The sequence below is a fragment of the Pongo abelii genome, chromosome 15 (assembly GCF_028885655.2).
Source record: "Pongo abelii isolate AG06213 chromosome 15, NHGRI_mPonAbe1-v2.0_pri, whole genome shotgun sequence".
In the NCBI taxonomy this organism is placed as follows: Eukaryota; Metazoa; Chordata; class Mammalia; order Primates; family Hominidae; genus Pongo; species Pongo abelii.
The window spans coordinates 79,933,311-79,951,913 of NC_072000.2; the positions used below are offsets into that span (position 1 = coordinate 79,933,311).

The following is an 18,603-nucleotide window of genomic DNA, read 5'->3' on the forward strand; positions in this document are numbered from 1 at the left end:
ATTCTATGGCAATAGGCGGACCCTTCTTTTTTAGAATACCTAACATTTATTGGAAAATAATATCCATCAATGTCATCTATTTAAGCAATTGCTATTTTTTAGGATCCATAAATCTTTTTCTTTACACATTCCTGTGATAAAAGAAAAAGCCGCTAAACTTTTCTCAAATTCTGTGTTTTTGAGTTTTCTGTATCTTTCCCAGTTCCTTGTGGCTTAATAATTTTCTTCACCTTCCTTAATGAAAAGAACAATTTGAATGACTTTTGCTAGTTGCTGCCTCAGTTTTTTGTATTTTTTTTTTTTTCTGTATTGTTAAATACTCTCAGTCTGCAACTTTTTTTTTTCTTTTTGGCTCTCTTAAATAGCTGACACAGATCTGTTCAGATCATAAGCCTGTGGTTAAATCCCCCTGAGAAGTGTATCTGGGGCAATAGTTACCTTCTGTTGATCTCATCGTGTTAGATGCCAGCTTGGTTTTTTCTCTTTATGACATGTTTCATTGAATTCCCTATTAATATTTTTGGTACAATATGATTTCTTGTGTTGTATTTGTGAAATATTCCAGGAATGTGGCTTTTCTTCATTATAACCTTGTTTTTTCCCCAAATTGTATGTACTTTAAATGTGTAAATGAGATTGTATTTTAGAGACAACATAGGTATTTTCAGCTTAAAGTAAACTTCTAGAATGAAGCATTTTTCTGTAATTTGTCCCTGAATGTATTTATTTAGTAAGTTTGTATTTGTATATACTATAGCAATAGATGTATGATGCAAGCTATATATGTGATTTGAAATTTTCTAGTAGGAAATTATTTTTAAAAGTAAAAGGAAACAGGTAGGTGAAATTAATTTTAATAATATATTTTATTTAACCCAATATATTCCAGAATATTATCATTTCCACATTTACTCAATATAAAAACATTAATATTTTATATCTAGTATATATTTTAACATAACAGAGCATCTTAATTTGCTGCAAGATTTTCATTGGAAATATTAGGTCTATATTTAGATTTTATAACTTTTATAGTTGAAAAAGTAAATTCATATACTCAATTGTTTCTTCCCCTCCCCACAGGCAAATTGTTTAAAATAGGATTTCCAGTAACTGAATCAAGTATTCATTCTTAAATTTAAGTTAACTAAAGTTAAATAAGGACATTTCAAGTGCTTATTAGTCACACACATTCGACAGCACAGATAACCTAATCCTAATTCTAGGTAACCTAATTTTCTGATACTAGGGCACAGGTACACTATGTTGCCATGAAGGGAGTTATTTTTGTGTTCTACAAGTCAAAAATGTCAGCTTTGTCTTTATCCGATTTTCCATGCTATTTTTGTTTAAACCCTTTAAGGCGTTTCATTACTCTCTAGGTACTTCTCTGTGTTGACAGTTAGATTATTGGTTTGTTTTCATTTGCTCTGCTGTGGTCAGTCTTGGAACTTGATAGGGGTCCTAGCACTTCAAGTTGCCTCTAGGGGCACATGTGAGTGGTTGAAGAAGAGGAAATTCTGTGGTCTTTTCTATGGTGGAATTGATGTGATGCATGTTAAGAGGCTTAGAAATAGGATATTTGGCAATTTGCTAGTAGTCAAGGAGGACCATGCTCTGCCTCGTGTTTTTATACAGAAGAAAACATGGGATGAGATGGTACTTTCTTAGGCAGTTGGGCAGCTTCAGTTTACAGTTGCAGTCTTCCATTTGACTCTTGTCATGGGAGAGAAAGCCTAGGCATATTAGTCAGAGTTCTTGTTATGGGAGAGAAAGCCCAGGTACATATTAGTCAGGGTGTTCCGGAGAGATAGAACCAATAGGATACAAGGAGACAGGGAGGGGGAAGGGAGGAATGAATGTTGTTATAAGGTTATTGGTTTATGTAATTATGTAAGCTAAAAAGTCCCATTATCTACCATTTGCAAGTTGGAGACCCTGGGAAGTTGGTGGTCCAGTTTGAAAGCCTGTGAGCCAGAGAGCCAGTGGTATAGATTCCACTCTGAGTCTGAATTCCTGAGAATCAGGAGTGTCGAGGGCAGAGAAGATCCATGTCCCATCTCAACCAGTCAGGCAGAGAGAGAGCTCAACCAATCACCCTTTTGTTCTATTCTTGCCCTCAGTGGATTAGATGATTCCCACCCACATTTGGGAGGGTAATCTGCTTTATTCATTCCCTATATTTAAATGCTCATCTCTTCTGGAGACATCCTCACAGACACCTATAAATAACGTTTAACCTGGTATCTGGGCATCCTGTGGCCCAGTCAAGTTGACACATAAAAATAACCATCATTACCAGGTTTCTTAAGAGAAGCCCAGAAATCTGTATTTTTATATGAATTTTTCCAATTTTCAATGGCTTAGCAACTAATTTAGTTTTATTTTGAAGCATCATGAGTGACAGACCACATCTGCAGGCTAGGTCTGGTTCTTGGGTCACTAATTTATAACCTCTAGTCTAAAATATACTACCCACCAGCCTTATTGCACTTGCACACAGAGGGCTACCGGACACAGAGTATATATGAACTGAAAATCTCCAGCAGTGATGTTTGCGTTCTGTCATTCCACCCTTCTTTTTTTGCACTACTCTTTTGAAACATGTTCAGTGTATCTGAGTTGGGTTATAGTTAGGTGATATGGATTAGATGTGGCTTGTCACTGCTTACTACTTATGTATTGTAAGAATCAGATTTGCCACTGAGTGTGGTGGCAGTTGTATTTTTCTTTTATATTAGGAGGAGTAGGAGAAATAATATTGATAGCATTTTACTTTTTTTTTTTTTTCTGAAACAGGGTCTTGCTCTGTCACCCACACTGAAGTGCAGTGGCATGATTACAACTCACTACTACAGCCTTGACCTCCTGGGCTTAAGCAACTCTCTTGCCTCAGCCTCCTGAGTAGCTTGGACTAGAGACATGTACCACCATGTCTGGCTAATTTTTTAATTTTTGTAGAGACAGGGTCTCCTATGTTGCTCAGGCTGGACTCAAATTTCTGGCCTCAAGCAGCCCTCCCACCTCGGCCTTCCAAAGTGCTGGGATTACAGGCATGAGCCACCACACCTGGCCCATTTTAATTTTTTAATATGCTATATAAAATGTATAATTATGTACAGTGCATATACTAATGACTATTTTACTATGTTTTTTTACTATATAAAAATAATTTATACTGTGTAGAATAATTGTTTCATAGCTTTACATGTATTAACTGATTTAGTGCTTACAACTACTCCATGCAGTAACTGCTGTTATTATCAACTCCATTTTACGGTGAGGAAATTGATCATAACAATTTATTGAAGGCTACAGGGAGGAAGTGGTAGAATCAGGGTTTGAACCCTAGTTTGACTCTAGAGACATACTGATTCTCTTTCTCTCTCTCTTTTTTTTTTTTTTTGAGACAGGGTCTCACTCTGTCGCTCAGGCTGGAGTGCAGTGGCCTGATCATGACTCACTGCAGCCTCAACCTTTCAAGGCTCAGGTGATCCTCCTGCCTCAGCCTCCCAGGTAGCTGGGACTACAGGTGCACAGCACCATGCCCGGCTAAATTTTGTATTTTTAGTAGAGATGGGGTTTCACCATGTTTCCCAGGCTGGTTTCTCTCTCTCTCTTTTTTTAAGAGACAGGGTCTTGCTCTGACACCTGGGCTGGAGTGCAATGGTGTGATCATAGCTCACTGTAACTTTGAACTCTTGGGCTCAAGCAGTCCTCTTACCTCAGCCTCCTGAGTAGCTAAGACTACAGGCACCCACCCGTACACTTGGCTAATTTAAAAAAAAAAATTTTTTTTTTTTTTTGTTAGTGGCGAGGTCTCGCTATGTTGCCCTGGCTGATCTTGAACTGCTGGTCTCAAGCAGCCCTCCAGCTCCAGCCTCCCATCGTACTGGGATTACAGGCATGAGCCACCATGCCCAGACTTGTTATTATTTCCCCTTGTCTCTTATTTCCCCTGTAACTGTTCTCTATTTTCTCACACACCTTACTGATCACCTCCCCCGTGGCTGGGCAGTGAGGGGCAAGCACTGCAGAACATGCACAGAATTGGTTTCAGTCCTTATTTCTAGCAGTCACTGTGTAGCTGATGATGCTTTGACTTTTCATGTGCAAAAATGTTAGTGATCATGGTTATCATAATGAAAGGACCGGATATTTTTTCATTTTTGTACACATTTGATTTAGAAAAATTAAAAACCTTCAGACAAGTTACAAAAATAGTACAATGAACACATATAGTCTTTCCCTGGAATCACCAATTACTTACATTTTGCCATATTTGCTTCTCTCTTTCTGAACCATTTGAGAATTAGTAAAATATTGCATGCCCCAATACATTATTCAGCTTGTGACTCCTGAGAATAAGGGCATATTCTATATAAGCACAATAATCTGTCACTGGCAAGATTGTATTATCTAATCCATGGATCTAATCTATGCAGATTTCTCCATTGTTCCAATTTAGTCTTCTATAGTGGTTTTTTGTTTTTCTATTCAGGATCCAATCAAATATTACATTTTGTTGTCATATTTCTTTAGTCTACTGTACAGCCATTTCCTAGACTTTTTTTTTTTTGTCTTCCATGACATTGACATTTTTAAATATTCTAGACTGCTTGTTTTACAGATATCCTTAAATTTGATTGTTATCCATGTTTGATGGTTCCTACATGTTTAGATTCAGATTTTTAAAAATCTGCAGGAATATTGCTTAGTGAAACTGTACCCCAGTGTATAACATTTGGGAGTATGTGATGCCATTATTTTGCAGTATTGGTGATGGCAGTATTGGTGATGGCACATTTGATCATTTGGTTAAGACTGTGTTCACCAGATGGCTTCATTTTAAAGGTGCCTTTTCCCTTTGTTATAAGCATTCTCTGGTAAGATATTTTGAGATGTATGCGTGTCCTATTCCCTAATAGCCTCTCCCCATTGGTATCTACTGATTCTTGTTTGAATCACTTACTCTTATAGTTTTTGTAAAATGGTGATTTTTCATTTCTATCTTTCCTTCTACATTTATTAGCTGGATTCTCTGTAAATAATAGCTTTCTCTTGTGTGGTAGGCAGAATAATGGTCCCTTAAAGATGTCTACCTTATAATTTCCAGAATCTGTGAATACGTTATCTTACATGGCATAGGGTGAATTAAGATTTAGATGGAATTAAAGTTGCTAATCAACTGGCCTTAAGATGAGGAGATTATCCTGGACTATCCAAGTACGCCCAATGTAATCACAAGAGTTTTTTAAAGTGGGAGAAGGAAGTAGAAGAGGCCAGAGTGTTGTGATGTGAAAAAGACTACACCCAACCATGGTTGACTTCAAAGATAGAGGAAGGGGACCATAAGCCATAAGCCAAGGAATGGAAAAGGGAAGGAAACAAATCCTACTCAGAGCCCACAGAAAGGAACACAGCTCTGCCAATTCCTTGGTTTTAGCCTGGTGAGACCTGTGTTCGACTTCTGATGTACAGAGCTGTAAGACAATAAATTTGCCTTACAACAACAAATGTGTCATAATTTGTCACAGCAGCAAAAGAAAACCAATATTCCCTCTCAACTCCTTATCAGTGTGGATACCTGGATTCTTTTATAAGTACATTATAATCTATCTCTGTCACTATTCATTTTTATGTTCAAATTATCTTAAACTTGGCCCTCAAGAACCCTTTTAAGCTCTTAGCGACATGTCCTTAATCAGTTTTTGAGTATTTCCCTTTTTTGACATTGCAAGATATTCTAAGCCTATCTTGTCATTCCCACACATGATTCTGCAGTGTTTCTTATGATGATACTGCAAAGACAAAGTAATAGTGAGTGATCATTGGGATAACACTGTTACTTGGCTTTGAAAGTTTGCCCACAAGAATGAAAAGGACGAAGTGATTGACATTTTAAATGTTAATCCTCCTGTGTCTGCTTTGCATGGTGTTCCTGCCAGTGCTGAGTAAGGAGCAGCAGAGATTTATGAATATCTTCATATAAACTTGAAAAAGAAATTGTTGTCTTTGACTACAGAGGCTGAATATTGTTCTAGAGTCTGTCCATGAGTGTCTGCATCATTCAGAATTGTTCAATTCAGAAACTGTTCAATATGAAGTCCTCTAAAAAAAATTCTTCAGCAGAATTCTTAGCTAACTTTTTCAGTTAGTAGTGGTGCATAGAAAGAGATTGAATTCAGTGGTCCAGAGTAAATATATTGAAATCTCACATGGTTTCAGACTTTCCTCTCCCATAGTGGTCACAAGCACAAACGCTTACGTGGCCCTGGCAGGAAATGTGATTGAGTGAAGCTGGCTGGGTCCTGTGCTGAACTGAAGAGTATGACCTGTCCTGAATGGGGCAGTTGCAGTTCTCCAGCTGATTCTTGCCATTGGAGAGAAGAAAGCCCAGGTTTCCAGGTTTTTTAAGAGACATCTAGAAATCTAGAGTTTTATATGAATTCTTTCCATTTCAGAAGCTAAGCAATGAATTCAATTTTATTTTTAGAGCACCATGAGAAACAAACCAACCATGTCTACAGGCTGGATTTCATCCTTGGGCTACCAGTTTCTAACCTCTGGTCTAAGGTGTACTGGTAATCAGCATTATAGGATACAGAGGGCTATCTAGAGCAGGGATTTTTTTTTTTCTTTTTGAGATGAAGTCTTGCTCTTGTCCCCCAGGCTGGAGTGCAGTGGCATGATCCGCCTCACTGCAACATCCGCCTCCCGGGTTCAAGCGATCCTCCTGCCTCAGCCTCCCAAGTAGCTGGGATTACAGGTGCGTACCACCACACCCAACTAATTTTTTGTATTTTTAAGTAGAGATGGGGTTTCACCATGTTGGCCAGGCTGGTCTCGAATTCCTGACCTCAGGTGATCTGCCCACCTCGGCCTCCCAAAGTGCTGGGATTACAGGCGTGAGCCACCGCGCCCAGCCTAGAGCAGGGGTTTTTAACCTTTTTGGTACAATAGATCCCTTTGGCAGTCTGGAGAAGCCCATGGGCCTCTTCGCAGAAGAATGTTTTAAAATAGATTTTTTAAAAGTACGTAATTACAAAGGAAATACATTGTATTGAAATATAGTAATCAGAATATTTTTAAAGAAATTGTGACGTGCTTTTTTATTAGTGTATTAAATAACAATCTAGTAAAGGTCTATTAACTACTATAATTTTTAAATACTGTGAGAATAAGTGATATTTTGAGATATACTGTAAAATAATATTAAAATATCTGATGTCTGTTGGTGGCAGGGTCACAGATAATGTTAATACTGCCTGTTTTGTTACTTAAAATCCTAATTGAAGCCATTGTTAAATTTCAACTAGAAACTAGTGAAAAACAAGGTGTAATTTTTCCCCCATCTATGTCTAATGACCTCCAAAGAGTCTCATTTTAAGAACTCATGGTCCAAAATATGTTCAACTTATTTATAATCGTTTTAATGGTAGCATGTAATGTTATTGAGTATAATTAAGCCACCATGTTACAGTTTATTTTTGTTTTTACAGTTAACTTTCTAGTTACTGAACTTGATTCTGTTTTTCTTTAGAACGTTATCATTTGTCTTATAAGATTGTACGAACGGACAGTCGCCTAGTACGCAGCATTCTGACAGCCCATGGATTTCATGAAGTAAGTTTATTTTTAATACCTCACCTGATCTGCTCATAAGCTGAAAATCCTAGCCACCTAACTGACTTTACCAGTTAACAGGGTCAGCTCCAGGAAGTACATGGGACCAATGCTTAGTGATGGTCCACAACTCAGATTGAATTTTGGAGTGGCTTTACCAGTTTCTGCTTGCAATACATGGAAAACGTTTCCAGATGATTTTAGAAAAAAATTTTTTCTTGCTACGTTCTTGGGCTTGGGCTAGTTGCCCATAAGGAATTGTCTGACACCCAATTAAGGTTCTTTGATTGCAGGCAACCGAACGAACTTTGCTTAACTTGAAATGGCAGGTGGATCACAAGGTCAGGAGATCGAGACCATCCTGGCCAACATGGTGAAACCCCGTCTCTACTAAAAATACAAAAATTAGCCGGGTGTGGTGGTATGCAGTTGTAGTCCCAGCTACTCAGGAGCCTGAGGCAGGAGAATCGCTTGAACTTGGGAGGTGGAGGTTGTAGTGAGCCGAGATCGCGCCACTGCACTCCAGCCTGGGTGACAGAGTGAGACTCCGTCTCAACAAAAAAAAAACAAACCCAAACCCAAAAGGGATTTGTCAGAATGATGTGCAGAGGGGACTAGCAGAATCAGAGAAAAAGCTGAAAAGGCAGGCCTTTGGAAGGAGAGAGACCAGGACAGCCCCAAGGATATAGGAACAGGAATCTTCAGGATCATTTTCTCAAGGCACTGCCATGGGCATGGCTGGACTCCATTCATTGTCCTTTTGCCTTTCCTTGCTCAAAAATCACATTCTGGAGATAGAATGATTGGCCTAGCTTGGGTTTGGATCCACTCCTTGCAGGAGGGGATGGGTGGGTGATTGGCAGGTTCTTGTAAGCCATGGAGTAAGTCATTCTCCAAAGAAAGTTGGAAGATTGGAATGTAAACATCAAAAAGGACAGGCAAAAAGGCTGAACAGACACTTCCACTATAGACACTTCGTGACAACTGATAAAAGTCTGGTTCCTAGCTTGAGATTTGTAAGAGACATTTTGAGGAAGTTAGCTGGAGATTTGTAAGAGACATTTTGAGGAAGTTTTTTTTTTTTTAATTTTTTATTTTTAGAGATGGGGTCTCACTGAGTTACCCAGGCAGGAGAACAGTGGCATGATCATAGCTCACTGTAGCCTTGAACTCCTGGGCTCAAGTGATTCTCCTGCCTCAGCCTCCCAAGTAGTTGGTACTACAGGTGCATGGCACCACTCCTGGCTAATTAAAAAAAAATTTTTTTTGTAGAGATAGGGTCATAATATGTTGCTAGGCTAGTCTCAAACTCCTGAGCTCAAGTGCTCCTCCCGCCTCGGCCTCCCAAAGTGCTGAGATTACAGGCATGAGCCACCGCACTTGTCCGTAAGGGAAGTTCTGATACCAGTTTGTATCCTGTCTTGTTGCTCTTTTATTTCTGGCACTTAACATGGTGCCTCATTGTTGAATTAATGGACAAAAGAATTTTAATGGATGAATGAGTGAATTCTAAGTTGGTTTGCTACTATAAGGTTTATCTCTGATCACCACTTCATACTCAGTATCTGCAAGGATAAGGACAGCCTGAGAAAGAAATGCAAGAATATTAAGAGACATCATGGGCTTCTATAGAAGGGTTAATTTATTTTAGTTTCTGCATCTGGGATTTGCCCAACTCTCCCATTCTTTGAACTTGTTCTGTGATACACTGCTTTTGTCTCACTAGGCTCACGTACTAATTGGGCCACCCCCGTGAGTACACTATGGATGAAAAAATCACTGTGGCTTTTTCTGCCATTACTTTCCCTGCAGAAGGGGTATCTCTGATGTTTTTTTGCCTTCTTGTCTTTCTGTCTGCCCTCAGGTTCACCCAAGCAGCACTGACTATAACCTAATGTGGACAGGATCCCACCTGAAGCCCTTCTTACTGCGCACCCTCTCTGAAGCACAAAAAGTTAATCACTTTCCCAGGTAATGCTCTTTGTAGCTGCTTTGCTTCATTTAAAGGTACATGACATTGGGGCATGTAGCCAGCAGAGGTAATTAATATCCTTAAAGAAGAGGAAGATGAAAATGAAGAAGAAGAAGGACTTTTTTTTTGGAGATGAGTATCACTCTGTCACCCAGGCTGGAGTGCAGTGGCATGATCTTGGCTCACTGCAACCTCTGCCTCCTGAGTTCGAGCAATTCTCCTACCTCAGCCTCCCCAGTAGCTGGGAATATAAGCTTGCACCACCATGCCCGGCTAATTTTTGTATCTTTGGGAGAGATGAGGTTTCACCATGTTGGCCAGGCTGGTCTCAAACTCCTGACCTCAAGTGATCTACCTGCCTTGGCCTCCCAAAGTGCTGGGATTACAGGCATGAGCCACCACGCCCGGCCAGAAGAAGAAATTTTTCTGGTACAGAACAGCACTCTGCAAATCAAACTGTTGTGTTCATATCCCTTAGCATGAATGAACACTTTCTAAGGGCTATATAGACATGGATGGTTTTAAAGGAGATAGTTTCTGGTTCTCTTTCCTAAAATTGAGCTGCTTGGGAGTACCTCATGAGGATGGGTTTGCCTTTCTTACTTCCCCTTCACAGTTACTGTTTTTTCACTTTTATTAAACAATGGCTCACCTAGAATCTTAGTCTGGTATATTGTCCTTAGGTGTAGAAATTTTCAGGGTTCCAAAGAAAGGTAGAAAAAAATTGGTGTCTAATTGAATTCTAGTAATAGCATAACAAATCCTTGTTGCATGATGGTAGTTTCTATTTCTTTGTTTTTAAAATAATTGAAGGATGATATAATGTAGCTATTAGCTGATAGATCATTAAACATAATTTTAGTGACAGATCATTTTGTGATTTTTGATGTATAATTAGGAAGGAGTTCACAGAATTGAGTGTCATTGGTGTTTGGATGAATTGTATAATACAATACTTGCAATGATAATCAGTCATGTATATATAAACAGTTATAGCCTTATGATCACAGGCAATTAAAAATATTATATGTCAATTCCTATGTATAATTTTGCTGTAGAGAAGGTATGATATGATGTAAAAGACAAGTATTAAATATGTTAGGTTAACCCGTTGTTTGTGGGAAATGAAATGGAAGAATTAAAAACAAGAGTGGGGGATAGTGTCTGTGTGGCGGTCTGAGGGAGGCTTTTTTGGCATACTGGGAATGTTCTATACACAACCTGAGTGGTGGCTACAACAGGTGTGTTCACTTTGTAAAAAATTCATTACGTCCTGCTGTGTACTTTGTATACTTTTCTGTACATATGTTCACTTCATTAAAAAGCATATTTTAAAAAGTGAAAATTTTACTGACAGAGCTTTTCCTTTAATAACATTTTAAAAATGAGGTATTGAATCTTGATGTGGTTTAGGTTCCCTTCAATATACTTAAAAGTGTGGTGTTGCCTAGGTGCAGCGGCTCATGTCTGTGATCCCAGCACTTTGGGAGGCCAAGGCAGACAGATTGCTTGAGCCCCAGGAGTTGGAGACCACCCTGGGCAACATGGCAGAACCCTGGCTCTAAAAAAGACAAAAAATTTAGCTGGGCATGGTGGCATGTGCCTAGCAACTTGGGATGCTGAGGTGGGAGGATCACTTGAGTTTGGGGTGGTCGGGGCTTCAGTGAGCTATGATTGTGCCACTGCACTCCAGCCTGGGCAACACAGAGAGACTCTGTCTCAAAAAAAAAAAAAAAAAAAGGGTAGTGTTATAATTTTGTCTTAATGTAATATTTACCATTCATCAGATTCTTTGGAACAATTTAAATTTATGATGAAAAATCTTACATGCCAGCTTAAACATGCAAGAGGATATATAGTTTCCCCAAATTATTCCAGGATGTACCAAGCAAAGCAGTTTGAAAACCACTGATGTGGGGCATCTGTAGGAGAGTGCGTTCTTTTTCTTAGCTTCTGGTTCAGTGTTTGTAATTCCCTAATGATAAGAATTACCTAGGGTACTTTTGCAAAATATGCATTCTCAGGTCCCATTGCAGATTCATGGAAGTTACCATCTCTAGAGAAGGTGTATATTTAAGCACTTTCCTAGTTACCTTACCTTTCCAGGTAAATATGTACCTAGAAAGCTATATATTTAAAAAGCATTGAGGTAATTTGTAACAGGGAAGTTTGGAAATTACTGTTGTAGATTAAATCAGCAGTTAGTGTGGGTCCTGGACCATCTGTATCAGAATCTTCTGGGGTACTTGTTTAAAATGCAGAATCCTGGGCTTCATCCCAGAATTTTGAGAGGTGAGACCCAGGAACATGCATTTTTTTAGGAAGTTCTCTAGGTGATTCTTACATACACTAAAAATTGAGTACCTCTGCTCTGGATTTCAGAAGAGGGCCATAGATAAGAAAGAAATGTTTGTGATACCTAGATTTGACAAGGCAGTTTCTGAAATCATAGAAAGAAATTTGAACTGTGGAACAGGTTGAATAAGTTTTTAATGATTACCACAAAAGTTCTTAGTTGGTTTTGAAGGAGTGGAACAAATCATAGACCAGTGAGTCCAGTCGAGGCTAACCAAAGTGCCTTCTTGGAGTACTGTACACAAGAATGTACCCCTGATATAATAGTAATTATTACCCTGGTTTTAAGGTGCTAATTTCCTTGATTTTCTTTATAATTTTGCCTCTTCTATATCCATCTCTCAATGATGTAGTTAAGTTCTCAACGGGGTTCCTAACCTGGGTCTTTACTGTAATAGGATCATTATACTCTAAAATTAAGGCCTGTCTTGGGTCCCATCCGGGAGGGTCATTTCAGGCCCGTGGTGCTAGTGCTGATAAGAGTTCCACATAGTTACATGAGAGGTTGGGCAGTTATTGCTATGGCAATAGATTTATAAATATGGATTAGATAACCATGTGTTTGATTTTCCTGGACAGTCCTTTTTAAAAATATGCTAAATGCTTTTCCCCCTAAAACCAAATTATGATAACATCTCAGAAATTCTCATGTTTTAGTAGCTAATCTTTCTCAATTTACATTCTACTTAGAATTAGCTCAGAATTTTTTTTGCCATGCTGTGTTTCTCAGAAGGTCACATCTGTAGATACCTGTGGTATAAAAACTTCCAGAATGCTTTGGTTTGGGAGCTTGCTTTTAGTTGGAGTACTGGTGTTTGTTTCACTATCTGAGTAATCCAGATGATTTTATACTATTAGAGAATCATGATTCCATTAAAGTAAAACACACAGGGGTCCTAAAATATTTTATAATGATTTATAATAGTGAATAGCACAGACCCTGTTGAAGGTTTTGAAGCTAGAATTTCTTTCACAGGTTTGGTTTTTATAACCTGAAATTTTGGGTATATTTATCAACAGTCAAACTTTTTTTTTGTTGTTTACTTATATTTGAAATCTTTTTTAGAATAGATTTTTATACTTGTGAATCAATTTTTAAAAACCCATTTGAAATAAGGGTCATAGACCTAAAAATAAAACATAAACTGTAAAACTTATAGAAGAAAACATAGACAAGATCTTTGCAACCTTGTGTTAGACAAAGGATTCCTAGATGCAGCAATAGAAGCACAGTCATAAAAGGAAAAAATTGATAAATTTGACCTTTTTGGGTTTTTTTTTGGTGGGGGGACAGTTTCGCTCTGTCACCCAGTGTGGAGTACAGTGGCGCGATCTCAGTTCACTGCAACCTCCGCCTCCCGGGTTCAAGTGATTCTCCTGCCTCAGCCTCCCGAGTAGCTGGGACTACAGGCATGCACCACCACGCCCGGCTGATTTTTTTTATATTTTTAGTAGAGACGGGGTTTAATCATGTTGGTCAGGCTGGTCTCGAACTCCTGACTTCAAATGATCCACCTGCCTTGGCCTCCCAAAGTGCTGGGATTACAGGCGTGAGCCACCGTGCCCCGCCTAAATTTGACCTTTTAAAAATTAAAAATATCTGCTCTTTGAAAGACACTGTTAAGAAAATGAAAAAACAAGCTATGGACTGGAGAAAATATTTGCAAAACACATAACTGATAAAGAATTTGTGTCCAGAATATATAACAAACTCTTAAAACTCAATCATAAGGAAACAAACAACTTTATTTTTCAAAATGGGTAAAATATATGAATGGATGCCTCAGCAAAGAAGATACAGGGATGGCAAATAAAAGAGGCTCATGAAAAGATGCTCAATAGCATTAGTAATTAATGGAATACAAACTAAAACTATACAAAGTATCAATATACCCGTTAGAATGGCTAAAAACAAAAACCAGAAAACACCAAGTGTGGGCCAGGATGCATGGCAACTGGAACACTTCTGCTGGCGGGAATGCAGAGTGGCATAGCCACTCTGGATAACTGTGATCTTGTGAAATATGTAGTTAGTCTTCCTCATGTTTCCTGACATATAACTCCTTGGCTCCTTGGAATCTCCGGAGTGAGAAGTGTCCTTTTATATACTAATGACTTAACTGGTGCCTGGCAGTCCCTAGGTAGCTTCAGGATGGGGACTGGTTACAAGAAAAGACCAAGGCATGATTACAGGGTTATGACTTCCAGCCCACCCCTCAGCCTCCAGAAAGGGAAGAGGGACTGAAAGTTAAATTAGTCACCAGTGTCCAATCAATTATGCCTGTGTAATGAAGCTTCCATAAAAACCCCAAAGGACTGGGTTTGGAGAGCTCCTGGTTAACAGAACACATGGAGATTCTTGGCCAGTAGTGTGCCCGGAGAGTGCATAGAGGTTCTGCGCCTCGTTTCTCATACCTCGCCCTGTGCATCTCTTCCTCCATATCCTTTGTAATATCCTTTTTAATAAACCAGTAAACATAAGTGTTTCTCTGAGTTCTGTGAGCTGATCTAACAATTGAACCCAAGGAGGGAGTCATAGGGACCCCTATTTATAGCCAGGTGGTTAGAAGCACAGGTAAAACAACTTGGGGCTTGCTATTGACATTGGAAGTGGGAGGCAGTCTTGTGGGACTGAGCCTTCAACTTATGGGAACTGACACTATCTCCAGGTAGGCAGGGTCAAAACTGAGTTGAATTAGAGGATACCCACTGCAAGGTTGCTTGCTTTGTGTGTGGGGAAACCCCCCACACATTTGGTGTCTAAAGTGTTGCGTGATTATGTTGAATTGAGAGTAGAGAGTAGGAAAAACACTTTGGTTTTTCCTCAATATCTCAGAATATAGCAGGAGAAACGGAGCTTGTGTTTCCAGTATCCTCAGAATAACCATTTGGCAGTTTATTATAAAGTTTAACATATACTTATGTGGTGATTGTAAAATGTGTCCATAAATTCTTTGACATTGCTTTCAAAAGGTTGAGCTTAATTTTTCTGTTCTTAAGTGTTGACTGGATTTAGTGACTTGCCTCTAACTAGTGGAATATGACAGAAGTGACTGTCGCTTCTGAGACTAGATTGTAAAAGACATTAAAGCTTCTTGCTCACTTTCTTGGATCACTTGATCCGGGAGAAACCAGTTATCACGTCATGAAGGCACTTGGCCTTATGAAAAAGTTCATGTGGGGAGGAACTGAGGCCTCCTGCCAGCAGGCAGCCCCATATGAGTGATGAGCCATCTGGAAGTTGGGTTTTCCATCCTCTCTTGAGCCTGATGACTGCAGTGCTGGCCAGTATCTTGACTGTAACCTCATAAAGGACCTTGGGACAGAACCATCTAGCTCTCTCACTCCCACATTCCTGGCCCCAGAAACTATGAGGTCATAAATATATACTGTTATTTTAAGCTGCTGTGTTTTAGGGTAATTTGTTGTACAGCAATAAATAACTAAAACAACTTACTGAACAACCAAGCAGTCCCACTTCCAGAGAAATAAAAACTTACGTTTACAGTAAAACTTACAAAAACGTACATTCATATAAAAATCTATATGGAAATGCTTTATAGCAACTTTATTCATAATCTCCAAAAATTAAACAACCCAAATGCCTTCAACTGGTGAATGGATAACCGTGGTACACCTATACAGTAGATTACTACTGAGCAAGAAAAGAGACAGAATACTGATACATGCAACAATGATAAATTTCAAATGAGTTGTGCTCGGTGAAAGAAGCTAGTCTCAAAAGGATACACACTGTCTGATTCCACTTATTTGACTTTCTGGAAAAGGCAAAATTATAAGGACAGAAAACGAATGTTTTCCCAGGGGCTGGAGGTGATTGGGAGGGTCCACTACAGGGGGACTTGAGGTAACTTTTTGGGATGTTGAAACTGTTGTTTATCTTGATTGTGGTGGTGGTTACATAATTGTATGTGTTTGTCCAAACTCAGAATTACACATTAAAAAGGGCAAATTTTACTGTATGGAGATTTTATCTTAATGAAAAAAATCTGACCAAAAAACCCATTTGATAAAAATGATTAATAAGCCTTTTAGATTAACAGCGATATGTTTAGGATATAATACTATCTTCACTAACTGGTCTAGGACTGTGAACTGTAACTCTTTAGAATGTGATAACACAGGAAAATTCTGAGTCATAGTTTACTGAATGGAAATACTTTTTTGATTTTTTAGGTCTTATGAACTTACCCGGAAGGACCGACTGTACAAAAACATTATTCGAATGCAGCATACACATGGATTCAAGGCTTTTCACATCCTCCCCCAGACCTTCCTCCTGCCAGCTGAGTACGCGGAATTTTGTAGTAAGTGCTTGACAGAGAATGCCCCAGTCCCCAGCAACTGAACCTGGGGAATATTTACCCCAAAAGCCACCTTAAGGTGTCAACCAATCAGGGCTTTCCATATCCTGAGACAACTGTGACTCTTTAGTAAAACAGTTGCAGAGGAACTTTAAAAACTATTTTTATTCCGATATGCTCAGTAAACTTGTCAGTATCATTTATGTAAGGGCACATTGGCATCAGATAAGCATGCCCCTGTCTTATGTATTTTTTGCTTGAATGTCCCTTCTCTCCATTGATGACTTAGTGCCTATGTAAGGATTTTTTTTTTTTTTTTTTTTTTTTTTAAGAGACAGAGTCTCCATCTGTAGCCCAGAACCACAGTGGCACGATCACGGCTCACTGCACCCTCTGCTTCCTGGGCTCAAGTGATCCTTCCTCCTCAACCTGCCAAGTAGCTGGGAATACAGGCATGCACCACCAGGCTCAGCTAATTTTTTAACTTTTTGTAGAGATGAGATCTCGCTCTGTTGCCCAGGCTGGTCTTGAACACCTGGGCTCAAAGGATCCTCCACTCTTGGCTTCGCAAAATTCTGAGATGACAGGCATGATCCACCACACCCAGCCTGTAAGGATACTTTATATTCCTGCATATGAATTATACATGCTTCCTTTTCGGTATCCCTTTTTCCCTTGCCATTTAAGAACATTGTTTCAGCCTTGATTTCTTGTCTTGTGTAATTTATGTTCTTTGGGGGTAGAGATATCACATATCTTTGGATGTTAGGGTTTGGAGCTACAAGTTAGTCACATTCTCTCCCCTTTGAGTTCAGACTAATAAAAAAAAATACACATGGGAGCCAAATAGGCACCTAAGTGTCAGCTGTATGGCTGGTAAAGTGACACAGAAACACATGGCCTGGATCCAGATCTAAAATTTGCTTCTTATTTATTTTGCATCATTGTGAACTTACCCACCCATGCCAGGCAGAGGCACTGGGGTGATTTCAGGCTTTCCTCCACAGGGGCAGAGCCTGACTCAGTAGGCTTAATGCACAGAAGAGACATGAGTACAGATGAGATGTGAGGCAGGTCTCTTGTGAAAGTCCAAATTACGGTGGTAATAGCTAACACTTACTGAATGTTTACTTTCTAGTAGGCACCTCTACTCTGGTAGTATTTTAGATGAGGCAACTAAGGTACAGTTTGGTTAAGAAACTTTCCATGAGTTATGCAGCTTGCAAATGGTAGAGTTAGGGTTCAAACTGGCAGTTTGGCTTCAGAGGCCATGCTCTTCGTCTCTGTGCTTCATTGCTAATGGCACTGGGCAGCGTGCATGCAATGACCATTCCCCAGTAGCATCAGTGTGAGAGAAGTCACTTCTCCCATGAGGAACATCAGGTGAGACATACAGAGAGGACAGTTTTCCTCCCAAGAAGTCCAAGAAAGAGACTATGTCTGTTTTATGGATAGACGAAGTAGCATGGGGAGAAGAGAGAGTTATCTCTAAACTTCCTGACTTTTGATTCTTTTAACCTGTTAGGCTTGCCAGTCTCTCTGGGTCACCTAGTGGGTTGTTCATCTTTTGGCAAAGGAGACCAGCAGTTCGTCAGGAACGCCTGCTTCACCATTTATCTAATAGCGTTTGTTGCTCTAGCTGGGGCCATTGGTTGGCAATTCATTGTTTGCCCACAGATGGCTCTGCAGTGGGTCACATAGAGCACTAATTAAATGAATCAACTTCAGAGCTTCAGTGCACTCAAAGCTGCAAATTTGTAGTCGAGAAATTTTTTGCTATGTGACTTTAGCCAAGTTACTCCAACTTCTGTGTGCCTTAATGTCCACATCTATAAAATGGGAGTATTGCTAGTGCTGACCTTATAAAGTTGTCAAGATATTTAAGTAGGTTAGTATGTGGAAATCACTTGGGATAGTGTCTGACAGGGGTGGCTCGATAAATGTTTAATACTATTTCCTATTTCAGGCTACGTTTGTATTAGTAGTAGTTATGTTTAACTACTAACTATATTAATACTACTATGTTTTTACTATGTTTTACTATTTTACTTTTAGTATGTTTTGTTTAACTACTAACTAAAGTTGTAGTTATGTTATTAATAACTACTATTAATTAGTATTAGTTAAACAATACTAATTAATATTATTATGTTCTGGCCCTCCAGTGCTTAATTGAGTGTGGGCAATAGGAAATTTTTTTGGAAGGAAAGGGACACCATAAACAGACTGGCCTTTAGAAAAATAACTATGTGAAATGAGTCGGCTGAAGCAGAGAGAAGAAACTGGTGGTCTCTTTGAAGGTTACTGCAGTGATGTGGATAAAAT

At 39.1% G+C, this 18,603-nt stretch overlaps 1 protein-coding gene across 51 annotated transcripts in view; it reads left to right on the forward strand.

The window, feature by feature from the left end:
* Positions 1-18,603, forward strand: part of TTLL5 (tubulin tyrosine ligase like 5) — a 295,793-nt gene that overhangs the window by 13,747 nt on the left and 263,443 nt on the right. For all 51 annotated transcript variants that reach the window (XM_063715226.1, XM_063715251.1, XM_063715254.1 and 48 more), the window contains 3 exon segments: positions 7,544-7,626; positions 9,491-9,597; positions 16,151-16,281. In XM_063715226.1, coding sequence (XP_063571296.1) covers positions 7,544-7,626; positions 9,491-9,597; positions 16,151-16,281 — 321 coding nt within the window.